This window comes from Corvus moneduloides, chromosome 1 (genome assembly GCF_009650955.1).
Source record: "Corvus moneduloides isolate bCorMon1 chromosome 1, bCorMon1.pri, whole genome shotgun sequence".
NCBI classification, from domain to species: Eukaryota; Metazoa; Chordata; class Aves; order Passeriformes; family Corvidae; genus Corvus; species Corvus moneduloides.
In genome coordinates, this window is record NC_045476.1 from 142,719,828 (window position 1) to 142,734,501 (window position 14,674).

General features: G+C 40.0%; 1 protein-coding gene across 1 annotated transcript in view; it reads left to right on the plus strand.

Annotated features, from left to right (window-relative positions):
* CPQ (carboxypeptidase Q) overlaps positions 1-14,674 on the plus strand; it is a 158,445-nt gene that overhangs the window by 107,407 nt on the left and 36,364 nt on the right. The window contains exon 6 of the mRNA XM_032129937.1: positions 10,351-10,442. Coding sequence (XP_031985828.1) covers positions 10,351-10,442 — 92 coding nt within the window. The remainder of the gene's footprint in view (positions 1-10,350; positions 10,443-14,674) is intronic.

The window sequence follows — 14,674 nt, forward strand, 5'->3', positions numbered from 1 at the left end:
TCCTGGATGATGATGAAACATGAAAAAGGGAGAAATGTACAGTGATAGATGATATGTACCGTTTCCCCTCTGTCTCTTTGCCAGCATTAAGCTGAACTGGGGTTTCTTAAGTCACCTTTCCTATAGATGTAGGCATGGATCTGGCACAACCAAATTTCTGTTTCGTGGGAAAAAGACACAGAAAACTACAGAATGTTTTTAAAACAATGCATGTAAGAATTTTAAGGTACTATCTGGGTTACTATTTATGTAACTTGTAAGGAGTTGATTGGACAGTTTTCCCCCTTGAAACTTAAAATTGAAATTGTAACTCTCATCTATGTTATACCAGTGACTAATGTGACTGGAAAACCATTAAAAAGATTTTTATACAGTTCACTGTAGTCTTTGTATGGAGTTACATTTCTCCAGTCCAAATTCACTGGCTAATATATGAGGACTTGTAGTGGTTTGGTCCAAAATACTCATTACTGTTTATCTGCTGTGAGATAAGAATTAGGAGAAATGCAAAACAGGCACCAAACTTGAAAGAATATAAAGAAGTTTATTAACAGACCTAAAAGAAGAAAAAAAAAATTATACCACCTTCAGAACTCTCCTCCTCCCCCCACCTTCCTCCCTTCTCCCACTGACAATGTGAAAAGACAACCCTTAAGATGTTCAGTCTGTTTACCACTTCCATAATAACCTTGTTCAGTCCATTTAGAAAGAGAAGTCTCTTCTTGCTCATGCTATGAAAACATTATCACAACGAGACAGCCGCCCACTTCCAAATATTGTTCTGTCCATTTAGGAAGAGGAGTCTCTCTGCCTGCGTGTGAGTCCTTTCCCCCGACTTGCAGCTTTTCCCGCAACTGCTTTCGAGGGTCCACTCTTGAAGTTTTTTGGGGTACAATTTTAAGGTTGAGCCGTTCAGAAACAAAAACAGAGGCCCTTCTCCTTCCCTGGGAGCAAAGGGTCTTCATCATCTTCATCGTTAGGACTATCTCTGGGAGCATCTCTAGGAACTGAGGTTTTCTCCTTTCCCGTTTGGAGCAAAAGTCCTCATCTGGTTCATCTCTCCCTGTCCAAACTTCTCATGAAATTACAGCTGCGTCAGCATCTGCCTATCTCAGCGCAGGTGCTTTTGCTTACGAGTTGAACACTCCACCCCCCATATCTTCATGAAATTACAACAGGATACTCTGATATATCATAGCTTCACAACAGAATTTCAGCTTTAAGCATCTCCTCTCTCTCTTCCCTCAGGTTTTCAGCTCTTCACAGCAATAAAAGGGTTACTCTCACCTCGGCCTTGCAGCTTTGCAGCTGGAATGTTGAATTTTTCTTATCGCAGTGGAGAGGGGGGAGAGCCGAGCCGCTCCGGCTGCCCACGGCAAGGCAGTGGGGGGGGTTCCACAGGTGGAACAGGTCCATGGCTTCAGGATGGCCGTGGCCCGGCCCGGCCTGGCCCAAGCAGGGCCTGGCTGGGCCCGCTGGCCCCCACACGGGGCCCGCAGCCACCTGTCCCAGCGCCGGAAACGAGAGAGAGCTTGGGGGGGGAGTTTGCCTATTCTTAAATGTGGATCACAGAGGTGATCACAACTTTAAGTGGCTTAGAGAATTGTCCATATTCAAACTGGCCAGCTGATAGGTTCTGTCAGTTCCCAGAGGAAACTGTAAGTACCCCTTAGCAAGGACGTCCCTTCGGGGACTATGCTTGCTAACCTATGACAGGACTAAAGATATATTTTATTAAAAATATGATCACTGGAGTAATTCCTTTTCTGCTAGTTTAATTGAAGTCATATAAATGCAGTTTTAACATGCTTGCAAAATATTCTGTTAAACATTTTTCTGAATTTCTTGTGGTGGTGTAGTTGTTTGCTGTCCAGGAGATATGTTGTGAAACATAATTAAATGACTAATTTTATGCTTGCAGGTTTTTTTCTTTAATCAAATATGCCTGATAATGACTTCTTGTTCTTACGTTCTTTTCACTTTCCCAAAGCTGAGTATTTTATTCTGACCTTCACATTTTCAATTCTATTGAATCTACTTGGAATGAAATATCTGCATATGCTGTTACGCTACAAATGCATTTATTCCTTCATTTTAACATTTCGTTGAATGCATATTTGGCAAGTACTTAAATCTTCAATTTTCATACTGTGTTGACATAGCAGAGGGGTGACTGCAAACATAAAAAGTTGCTAATCTGGTGGTAAATTTAGATATACCGCCCTCCATAGCAATTTTGCCCTCTGTCTTGTGGACTGCTGCTTCTCTGCAAGCTTTAATTTACCCAGAAAATTCGAGAAAAAATCTGAGCTTTGATTATCTATAAAAATCTTAAAAACCTGGCAATAGTAGCTGTTGTGTGTTATTGGGTTTTTTTCAAATCTCTAACATGGTTGACATGGTGAAGTGCTGAAATCCTTCTCAAATGAAGTAAGGGGCATCTTGTCCTTACTGTCATTTTTTTAAGGTATAAATTTTCAATAGGGAGACAGAAGTGTGCCTGCTACATTTTCTGACTCATCAGCTCTCAGAATAGCCTAACAGATTTGTTTTTTCTAACCCAAAGAGCGGGGAGGCAGAGGCAGAATACGTGTCACGGTTCTATTAGGTGGCAACATGCCGCAACCTTCCCAAAAGCATCTCCAAGGAAGCCTCTCGGTGCGGCCAGCACACTGGCACACACACACACACACACACACTGGATAGCCAGCTAAAACAGTCCGACGGTGAATGAACAGGAAGAGTTTTCGCATAGGGTTTTACAGGAGAGATTTGATGCCCCCGCACTCGTGCGAGGTTTCAGAGAGGTCCTGGGGCAGAGCAATGGGGGGTCCAGGGTAAGGGAGCTAATCGAGAAACTCTGAGGGCATATCAGGTGATAGTGGTTGTAGCAGCCAACAGAGCCAACCAGGGGAGCAGGGGTACATTAACATTACAGAACAAGCATTCTGGGGGAAGCTTTTCCGTCACTATAAGCTGGAAAGGAACCTAGGACTTATCCCCACCATAGGACTCCTTCCGTTCCTTGTCCAGCAGGCCCACTGGCCTCCACAAATACAGATCCACCACCACTCATTATGATCTAACCATATTTGTCTGATATTTGTAATCCCAGAGAGTGTGGGAGTGGGCCCCACATTGCTTTTTTTGCTCCACAGTTTGATGAGATCACAAATACCCTTAGGGAAGAATGTGTTCCTAAAGAAGAATAAGGTGTGTTTTAAAGGTGGACAGTGTCTTATTCCTTTTGTGGGACTCAGAGGACACATTGACAGGACCAGAGCAGGGCATGGGGTGGAGGAGCTCTCTGCTGACTCTCTGCTTTGCTGTTTTACATGGGCAAGTATTGTGTTTCCTTTTCTTCTCCTTTTTTTTTTCTTTTTTTTTTTTTTGTACAAATGACTTGTAATGGCTTCATGACACAACACAAACTGGTTCTTTGTTTAAAACCCAATGTGCAGATGAGCACATTTGGCAGTACTTCTCATCTGAAGTGCCCCTGAGCTGTGCTGCCAGGTGGCAGGAAGGTGTCCACAGAGAAACCCTCCCTCTGGCACTGTTGCCGCCTGACTTGCAGCCCACAGCACCAGGCTTGGCTTCCCTCTTTTCCCACTCACCTCCCCAGTCAAAAGGCTTAACCCATGTTATTTTTAGTTACTAGACTTGCAAATCATTCACAGATTTCCCCTCTGGTCTTGTATACCCAGCTCCTTCCTTGACATTTCCTCTTGGATATTGCATTGCTTTTTAAAAATAAATCTCTCTAAAACCTCTCACATTTCCCTTCTCCACTCTTCTGTTAATCTGCCCTTCTGTCATAAGATCATCAGCCTCCCTAAAAACAGGAAAAGAAAATTGCTTGTGTAATCCCAGTGTCTTGCTGCTCTGCTGTCAAGGCTGCTGGTGCTCTGCAAACCCAGTCCTTCCCTAGACTGGCTCACCTTGGGCACGGCTGTCCCCCAGTGCCCTCTTTGAAGGGCCTGTCCGAACAGCTGCCCGCAGTCTGTGCCAGTGGCAGAGTCATGTCCTCTCAACTCCCAGAACATGTTTCTGAGCAAGCTGACAGCCCCAGGCAAGACTGAGCTACAGTATTTGGCTTGGCTCATCACTCGCTTTCATTTCCCTCTCTCCAGCCCCAGACCTGACCATTTTCTGTGTTCTTCCTGCAATGCTGCATCTCTTCTCCAGACCTCATCTCTCTTTATTCCAGACCTTCGAGACTCTGAGGTTTATTTGCTTCCCAGTGCTATTTTTTTTCAGTGCTTTGTCCTCAGTGCCGCAAAAAGAAGCTATCAATGGACAAAAATCAAGGAGATTGCACTGCATTCGACTGATTTAAGAAGAAAAGAAAGGCAGTTTCCCAAGCCAAAAGCTGTTCTCCATGTCTAAGTTGAACTTCACTAGAGAATTAGAAATATGTTATAATCAAGGTTTAAGTAGTACTAAAAGGATTTTTTTCAGCTGTTCTTTGCCTTGTTTTTTGAAGCTTTTAACTCTGATGATCTACGAAGAAGGACTTGAGGGTGCTGATTGGTGAGAGGGTGGACATGACTTGGCAATGTACACTTGTAGCCCAGAAAGCCAAACATGTCCTGGGCTGCATCCAAAACAGCATGGGCAGCAGGATGAGGGAGGGGGTTCTGCCCCTCTGCTCCACTCTGATGAGACCCCACCTGTAGCAATGCATCCAGCTCTGAGGACCCCAACATAAGAAGGATGTGGACTTGGGGTGAGTGCAGATGACGGCCGAGATGATTACAAGGATAGAGAACCTCTCCTATGAGGAGAGACTGTGGGAATTGCAATTGTTCAGCCTGGAGAAGACTTAGGGATGATCTGATTGTGGCCCTCCAGTGCCTGGAGGAGGCCTACAAGAAAGACGAGGAGAGTGTTTAGAGGAGCGTGCAGTGATAGGACAAGGGGCCATGGCTTCAAACTTAGAGAGTAGGTTTAGATTAGATGTTTGGAACGAATTCCTTACTGTGAGGGAGAGTGGTGAGGCACTGGCACAGGTTGCACAGAGAAATTGCAGATTCCCCATCTCTGCAAGTGTTTAAGGCCAGGTTGGGTGGAGCTCTGAGCAACCTGACCTAGTGAAATGTTGGAACTAGATGATCTCCAAGGTCCCTTCCAACCCAAACCATTCTATGATTTTCTCTGTGGAATCATTTGTCACTCAATAAAAAAAAACAATTTCTTCTTAAATAAATGAGTACACAGGCACTTTTCTGCACAAGTAGTGAGATCAATTGTCTGAACCATAGAGGGCTCTATTTCTAACAGTAGTATGAAAGCCAAAGTCCTTCTGGTTTAGAATGGAGACTTCTTGGTCTTCAGAGGAAAATCTGGACATCTTCAATTAACTGTGTTATTACTGTCCTCCTATTGATTATGGTTTATTTCTGTTTGTATATTCTTTGCAATTAGGCAGGGAAACAGGTTGCTAGGGGTAAGAGCCCTTCTCTTGCTTGCCCATACCACAGGATACATAAATCAGGTAATAGCAGGTTGCACCACTGTTTTTGATGATGAATTCTTATCTTCTTTAGCAAAATGTGGAGTACTGGTTTTATTTTTATTTTATGCTGTGGCACAAATTTTGGAAATTCCAGGTATTTTATGAGAAGTCCATGCATGATAGAAATATCCCAACTAATGGCACCCAGTAAATCCCCTATATCTAATCAGCTGCAAACTTGAAAAAGGTAGGGAGTGCAAGAGGAATTTAAAGAATGCCAGCAGCATCATTATGTATCCTGATACTTTTTTGTATAAATACTTATAAATATTTTTGATAAATACCTTTTAAAGAAATTCTAAGCCACAGGGTAATGATGCAGAAAAGGCCATAGCTTATCTATGTTCAATGCAGCAGAAGACAGTACTTGAGGATGATATATCTGTATATACCTCTCTCTAGTAGCTTCTGAAGCAAATGCATTAGTGACTTAGGCAGTATTAGAAGTAAGAGAACATAGAGAATAGTTTAGTGACTTAGGCAGTATTAGAAGTAAGAGAACATAGAGAATAGTTTGGGTTGAAAAGCATCTTTAAAGGTCACTTAGTTCAACCCTGCTGCAATGAGCAGGAACTGCTTCAACTCGATCAGGCTGCTCAGAGCCCTGTCCCATCTGACCTTGAATTTCTCCAGGGATGGGGTATTCACAACCTCTCTGGGCAACCTGTGACGGTGTTTCACCACCCTCATTGTAAAAAACATCTTCCTTAGATCTAGTCTGAATCTCCCCTCTTTTAGTTTAAAACCATTGCTCCTGGTCCTTATTGCCACAGGCCCTGCTAAAAAAGTCTGACCCATCTTTCTTACTGACTCCTTTCAGTCACTGAAAGGCTCCTCTAAGGTCTCCCTGGAGCCTTCTCTTGTCTCAACGTTTCCTCATAGGAGAGAAGTTCTATCCATCTGGTCATCTTTGTGACCCTCCCCTGGACCTGCTTAAACGTGTCCATGTCTTCCCTGTGCTGAGGGCTTCAGAGCTGAATGCCATAGTCCAGGTGGGGTCTCACCAGGGGATGTACAGGGCAGAATTATTAAGTGCAACTTATTGTATTTTATGCTCAGATCAAGGCTTTTCTAGTCCATTTATGCAGGGTCTTGAGAATGCATTACTTCCTTGTTTTGCTTTGCTTGTGTGTACACTTTTTGCTTTCCCTATTAAACTGTCTTTATCTCAACACATGAGTTTTTTAGCTTGCATCCTTCCAATTTTCTCCCTTTCTCATTTGTCCCACTGGTGTGGGAGTGAGCAAGAGCTGTGAGGGGCTTGGCTGCCGGCTGAGGTTAAACCTTGACACCTGTTAATCTACTCACACCCAGTTGCAATTTGCTTATATGCCTCATATAAGTTATTTGATTTGCTTGTGTGTGATCCCAGTGCCTTGACTTGCAGGGAAAATATCTGTTTTCACACAGGTGGAATACTTTTTATATTTTTGTAAGCTGGTCTGTCTTATGACGACATTGAAGAAGCCTGTTAGCCAGCTACACGCCATCTTCTTAGAAAATACTTTATCTTTGTCATCCTCCCCATCAGTAAGGATTTATGTTTATAAAGTGAGAAGATAGTTACTGAAGGAAATTTTGTGTTTGTAGTACCGATCTCTATTTTGATTAAAAAAGATGATTCAAGTTCTCCTTCCTGACTTGTGTGCTGTCTTTAGAGTGAAGTGGGTTTATTTTTTTGCTTTACATGTGACAGGCCATTATGATGTACATGTACCGAACAATACATTTCAGTTTTGCTGTGTGGGAATGTCTCAATTCTATCAAGCATGAGCAAGACATGTAGGACATAAAATTCAGGTCTTGCTGCTGGTATGTTAGTAATCTATGATGATTTAAAAGAAACAGAAAATAGAGTCAGTAAGACCTGCACGTTGGTGTGACTGAAGTGTTTGTGGTACCTAAGGAGAAGAAAAGGATAGCAGCCACTCCAGCACAGAGAGAGTGTAATAGAGCAAGTGTCCTGCTGTGCTTGCTACAGATGTATCCTTAGTCACAGATCGACCATATTGATGTTTATATTTCACTCCTTAACTGAGGAGTCCACATGCCCATAGTATCTTTTTTATGCTTGAGATAAACCATAGGAATATAGAGGCTGATCAGCAAAATGCACCTTTGTGGTAAACTGTGATTTTATTTCCCAGTTAAGGGTAAGGTAGAAGGGGGGAAAAAAAAGCTAATACATTTTTCCAAAACATTGGAGATTTGGAAATTCATCTGTAGGTTTTTTCTTCTGATATCTTCTTTATCTTTAATACTATATACTAAGTCATTTATTCAGATAACAAGGAAAGAGGCACAATTTTATTTGTGTAACACTTTTCTTTCATTTTAAAATTGTCTAACTACCTCTCCATACATTACACTTACCATAAAACAGAGTTTTCTAGCCCAGTTGCTATTTTATCGTGTCTTTTCAGTATATATTTGGGCTGTGATCTGAAAGGCTTCTGATTTTGTAAGGATGATACCTTGCTTAGGAACCAGTAGTTTTTAAGAAGCCAACCAAAGTAGCTAAACTTACTTTTAAAAACTTTTTGAACTTTAATACAGTACTTCATTTTTTTCCTAATAAAAACATTCATTGAGAATATTCTTAGCAATTTTTCTTCTGAATACTGGATTCATTTGCTGTTCTTTGGTCAGATTAGCTCTGTTTTTAATAACAGGTAGATAAATACTTACTGCTTTCAGATTAAGATAATGAGGAAATTAAATTTTCCTCTGTAGACTTTGTTTGTATTTAAAATAACTGCCTCCATAGCTTACATATTTTTACTTTTTTTAAGTTGCCCATTCAGTTTCAATAGAACGCACAAATGAATTTGCTGACAGGAATCTGTGAGATGGGAAGAGCTGATACACCACCTCCCAGACTGGAAGGACCAAAGCTCAGCAGGGCTTTTTTATTTCCCCAGCTTCAGTGGAAAGATGCAATGATGGGCAAGGAGGGGGCCATAAGAATCTCAAACGTCTTCTCCACAAGTGAGCTGAGATCATCTCAAGCTCCTGGAGAGCAGGAGCTGCAGTTACAGCCCATCTGAGCCAGCCATGAGGACCCCCTGATCACTGGCCCAAATCCCCCTTAGGGCAGCAGTGGCAGACTGAAGCAGCTTGATTTTCGCCTGGGAGGAGCCAGATGATGCTACTCCTGTCTTAAGCATTTCCTGTCAAAGCTGTTCTCACAGGCTTGGTGTGGTGGGCTGGAGATTGGACTTCACTTTGCATTTTGTGATATGACAAATAAACCTCCTTTTTCCACTTAAACTGCAGTGCTGCTGGAACCATACTACAGCACTGGCCTCTATGTTTTATACCAGCTCTTTTTCTTTTTTACAGCTGCCTCTTCTAACAAAGCTGCTTGGTTATTGGGTTTTATTTTTTTTTTTTTTTATTGGGTTTGGAGTTATTTTGGGCTTAAATCTTTCTGACTTCAAACCAATGGCTATTTTATTATCTCAGTTTTACCTCATAGGCCATCTGACTAATTTGAAAAGCAAAGGAGGCTAATCCGTTACTGTTGTGATTTAGGAGAGCTGGGAATCCACTGGGAGGTGTGCAGAAGGTTGTCTTTAAATTAATGAGGTTTGACAACATTTCTGTTTACAGTCAGTAGATCAACATTCAGAAAATACACCTTTAAACCACTTGTTTGCACTTCATTATAAAATACTGGAAAATCCAAGCTCTTTTATGCAGATTTGGGGTATTCCTTCTATATTCTGCCTTCAGTTCTGAGGATTGCTAGCATACAGTTTCGAGAAAGAAATCTTCAGATCATATTCATTGTGTCAAAAGAAAAAAATTAATGAAGGTCAAATCTATTGGCAGTCTTCATCCATTTCAGTTAGGAAATGAAAGAAGTTCTGACAGTGATACTGATATAATTTTTTCTCAGCACAAAAGTGTGTGCGGTACTTTATGCTTTATCACTTGTGATAGTCTCCTCATGTTTTTTCTTTATTTTTTTCTCTACTGTAATTAGAATTCCACTTCTCAGAGAACAGTATTTTCTTTATCTGTTTGCTCTTCCATGCTCTCAAGTTTCTCTCATTGTATTTATTTATGAATAGAAACAGTCAAATAAATAGAGGACAGCAACTTCTATCTGATCAGTTCTGCCATGGCAAAAATGGTTTCAAAATTTATCTGAGAACTTATCTTTCTGATTGAGCTACTATAGCAAAATAGAAAATGGCTTCATGTTCGCCTTGTTTCAGAAAGTTGTGCATACTTTTAGCAGCTGACTCTATTTCAGATTCCAAAGTGCAGATTGCTGCTTTTAATTTCTCTGATAAAAAGCAAAGTAATACTACATAGTCCCTCAGTTCTTGAAATGGATGAACATTTCTCATAAAAATCCAGCAGCTCATTTTCAATTAATTGTAATAAATTAACCATGACAAAGCAATGGTAGTTTTCATGAAAATTTGATTTGGATATGCTACAAGCGGATGTGCATTACTTATGGCAGACCACCACAATGACAGAAGCATGTGTTTCAGAAATCTATCAAGGTAGTTGCTTTCTGCTGTGGTTTTCAGACACTTTCAGTATGTCCCTGAATTGTACTTCTCTTGTGCTTCTGCAACTGGCAGCAGCACCACAACTGCCCATTTCTTCCTCATGTGGGCTCTCTCCCACGCCCCACTCTTTCTCCCTAAACAAGAAAAGGGTACTCTAGACAGAAAACCCCACACTTGATATAGATTGTGTTTGGTTTGTGGAAACACAGGCTTTTCATCCGTTGGTGGCTGGAGATGAATGTAAAAAATACTCAAATATATCCGTATCGAATATTAAAAACAATATTAAAAGCTGTGTTTTAGGACTTCGTCCAAAAAGGACACTGCGCTTGGTGCTATGGACAGGAGAAGAGCAAGGAGGAATAGGTGCCAAGCAATACTATCAGTTGCACAAGGTAAATATATCTTTTCATTATTTTCTTGACAGCACTTTTCTCCCCAGTCTTGTGACTTGAATACTATTTTTGTCGAAATGTTCAGCTTAATATCTGACCAAAACCAGTGATTCCAGTTCTGCCTGGAAGTATATTTTCTGGGTTTAATCATAAATGTAAACCTAATTTTACATTTAACAGTAAGCGATGCAACCACACATTTGTGTTCCACTTGACCTAAGATACTCTGTCACAAAAGTGTTCTGAAACAGTTATTTCATGATGATATCTTCCATACCTTTTAAACATAGCTAACCTTCTGAGAATGAATGATGAATGGCCCACGTATGTTTGCAATATAAGTAAATTTTGTTTGCCTTATATATTTCTGCTTCATTGCATTTTCCCATAATATTTTGCAAAGTAAAACATAAAATAATACAAAGAAAAATATTTGCTGTCTTATGTTGATAGTGTGTCATCTATAATGCACTTTGCCAATTGTTAGTTTTGTGGGTCTGGAACATCCTAAAAGGGTGATTTCTGGTGATGCAATGAACACACAAACTCTATGACTTATGGCTATGAGGATAAAAATATCACATCTGTCTCTCCTGCCAACAGGTGCCATTTCAAAGTACATCATGAAAGTTTTGGCAAAACTATTTTGGAGATAAGTCTTTGGAATATGTGTATGTTTGGGGTTTTTGCCACAGAAGAATTATGCTGTACCTGTATAACTATTCTAAATTAGTTATCTTTTATTCTTTTCCCTAATTAAGTAGTATAACTGTCAACAATGGTTAATACATCCAAGGCAGAGACAAGGTGAATGCAAATGTGCCTAGGAAGTTGCCTGTTCTACACAGTATGAAAGCAGACTTACAAGCAGTTCTTAAGAGCATATTTTTAATGCTAAGCAACCTATCAGAACAAATAAATGGAAACCTCACTTGAATCAAATTCATTGTGATGAACCAAGTCAGATCAACTTGCATCTGCAATAGAGTTGTCAGAGATAGGTTTAGAGAACTTAGAGTTTTCTGCCTAATTGATGAACAATCATATATTTCCCACTAACTAGTTCAATATTTCTAAGTATATTTAGCTACCCATATATAATGGGTTGGACTCGATGATCTTGAAGGTCTCTTCCAACCCAGGCATTCTGTGAATTCTGTAATGTTGTACCTCCTTGTATCTCCAAATTATAGGGATAACTCAGCTCTGTCATTTATTTGGAAGAGGTACCCCAGAGCTTGCTTTCTCAACTTCAGGGAGGTGACAGCTTGCAGTTTAGTGTATGTTAAGGACTCTGGATTTACCACTGGTACTCTGATATTCAGCAGGATTAAACTAGAATAAAATATTCTGGAATAAGTAGCACACGAAAGAGATGCTTCTTATGTACAGAAGTGGATTTTGGAGCAGCTGGAAGGATGCTCTGTGCCTAATGCACACCACTCATCAGAAATGTATCTGAAGATTTGCCTCTGTGGATTTCCATGTTGGACAGTAAGATCCATCCTATCTATAGTGGTGATGTCAGCAACACATGAAATTGTCTCATGCATGTCTCATCTTTTGCCAAAGTGGCTTCGTTTCACTGTTGTCTCAAAGATTTCTATTCAGAAATAATACCAAAAAGCAGACCTAAGGATCAAATAGAGAAATGTAAAGCAGGCTGGGTGTTGTTTACCAGATATTTGGTTACTTTGGTTTTAAAAAAGTTGAGACAAAGATGTGTCTCAGTTCTTGCTCTGCTGGTGAGATTCCATCCGGATGTTGGGCTCTGCAAAGAAAGCCCTGTCTGACTGAACAGTTTGTAATTTACATGGAGAATTTAAGCAGAAATGACATCCGTCTGTTGTTTGTTGTTCTTGTTTCCCCCCTGCCATGTGATCTGGCATAATTATAAATTAGTTTGACTATAGGACGTTGCATTACTCATAACAATGAAATGAAGTTGATTAATACTGTACATTAAGTTTAGCATGAAAAATAACTTAACCTTTTAATGATTTACTTGCTCAAATTTCTGCCAATTAGGATAGTATGGCACACACATTGCTTGCTGATGGTAATGAGTACAAGTTAAATAAGAGTGGTATTTAAAGATGCCTTGTTAAATGAAAGACAGCCTGTATGACTCATCTACATGGCTGGACTTACGAGTTCAGTTTGTTACAAACAAGTAGAAATATGAATGCAGTAATTCGGCACAGGCAGACACGGGTAATTGTAGATTACCTCCTCATGTCAGTGGAAATGTGGCAAGGGAGAAGAAATAAAGACAATATAGTACTGGACAAGTACAGATATTCTTATTTTTGTCACTTATTTATTATTTCTTTCAATTCACGTTCAGGTCCTTCTTCCTCATCCATCATTGTAGGTTGTCACTGCTAGAAAGTGGGTAAGTTACTGCACAAATAACTGAGATAGCAGCATAGTGGTTTTACTATGGTGCCAATAGTTAACACACCTCCTTGTGTAATGGCATTATTTATAATGCTCAAGTCTTTCTCTAGATCCCAGTATTATCATTTCTGATTATTAAAGCTAGTGATAGGGTATATTAGCTGTTCAGGGCTTTATGAGAGTGTAAGAGCTGCCATATTGTGTTGATCAAAAGCTCTAGTGCTCTAGGCAGTCTAGACTAGTGCTGTCTCCCGTTACTGACAGCATCCAGTAAATATGTGCTTAGGAAAAGCATATTTGCCCAACTGCAGTCAGGTGAAGCTCAGACAGATACATTATTCATACAGCAATTCTTTCAGTTTATCAAATATTTTTCTGGAGAGCATCACATGGTCCTCGTCCACTGTTTTCTTTGCATCATTTTTCTAAGCCATTTCCAAGAGTTGAAAGCCATGTGTCTTCTAGCAGTTTCAGTGCCTCCACTAGTGCAACAGTACCTGCCCCTCACCAACTCAGCACAGAGCACCTGCTGGTGCTCGTTCTTTGACCATGGGGTAGAAGCCTCTCAGGGGAATTACCAGCACCTTTGCTTCCAAAGGAGATACCTGTTGAAGCGCTCATTGCTTTTAGCTGTTAGCCAAGAATTAGATCTAATCCCAGATTAGAAAAAGGGTTGATTTTCTTTAACATTAAAGCTCTTTATCTTGATAAAGAGCAATGAAATTAAAGGATTTAAGAGCAAATCTGACTCCAGAGCTTGGAGTTTGACGCTACATCTGAAGTTGTGTTCCAGTGCTTAGTGTTGTGTGATCCAGTTGCTGCTCTTACATACAGACAATACAGTAAATAACCTCAGAATCATCAAACATTGCAACACTACTTTCTTATACAAGTTGAATGGAAGAACAGAAGGAACAAAATTCTAGAAGGCCTCATGATGCAACTCTTCAGTACAGATTCTCCTACAACCTTTAACAAAGATACCTGAGTACTCTCAACCAGGGTTAAGTTTTTTGTGTGTTTACTCTTAGACTGTCTTCATGAAGGGAGAAAGAAATACATGTAATGGAGTGTCTGTCCTCCATTTTATTGCTTTGGACTAGATTCTGTGAAAGGTCTGTGTACCATGAAACAAGGTTACAGTTATTTACCCAGTTGAATTAAGGGACTATGAATGACTGATTATATTTATTTTGGAACAGAAGTATTGTGTACAATCTCTTGGGAAAGCAAATTCATTTTATAATTAGAAGACTAAGAGATCCTAGGCCACCTTCCAATTTACTCTAGTAACTTTGTTGTGATCACTGGAGACATTATTGTGTTAGAAATTCAATTCAAACCCCATTACAGAAGGCATTCTTAAAATATTTCTGCATGTTGGTATTCCTATCTTAATGATATTTGGAGTACTTACCTGAATTTCTGGTGCACATGCCATACAGTGTTTTAACATTTTAGTAAAGGTTTACCCATGTGATAAATATCAATCACCAGTGTTTACTGTGGTTTCTTCTTTGTATTTATTACCAAGATCTGATATTTTGCTTGAACTGTGTCTGCATGAAAACAGGACTTTCTGAAATGCTGGCATTTCTTTCGTACTAGTTTAAGTACTCTTTGTTGATGCTCACATGAGATTTCTACTGTGATTTGCTAATGAGTTGCTTTCTCTAAGAAGCAAATATTCAAAAAATATCCTGTCACTTTCAGGTGAAATGATTCTTCTACAGAAAATATTGGCTCCTCAAAACCATAGTTTTCAGAATACTTTATAGCCTGAGGTACCAAGTACTCTGGTGAAATGTAAGACATGAATTTGTGTCTTATTT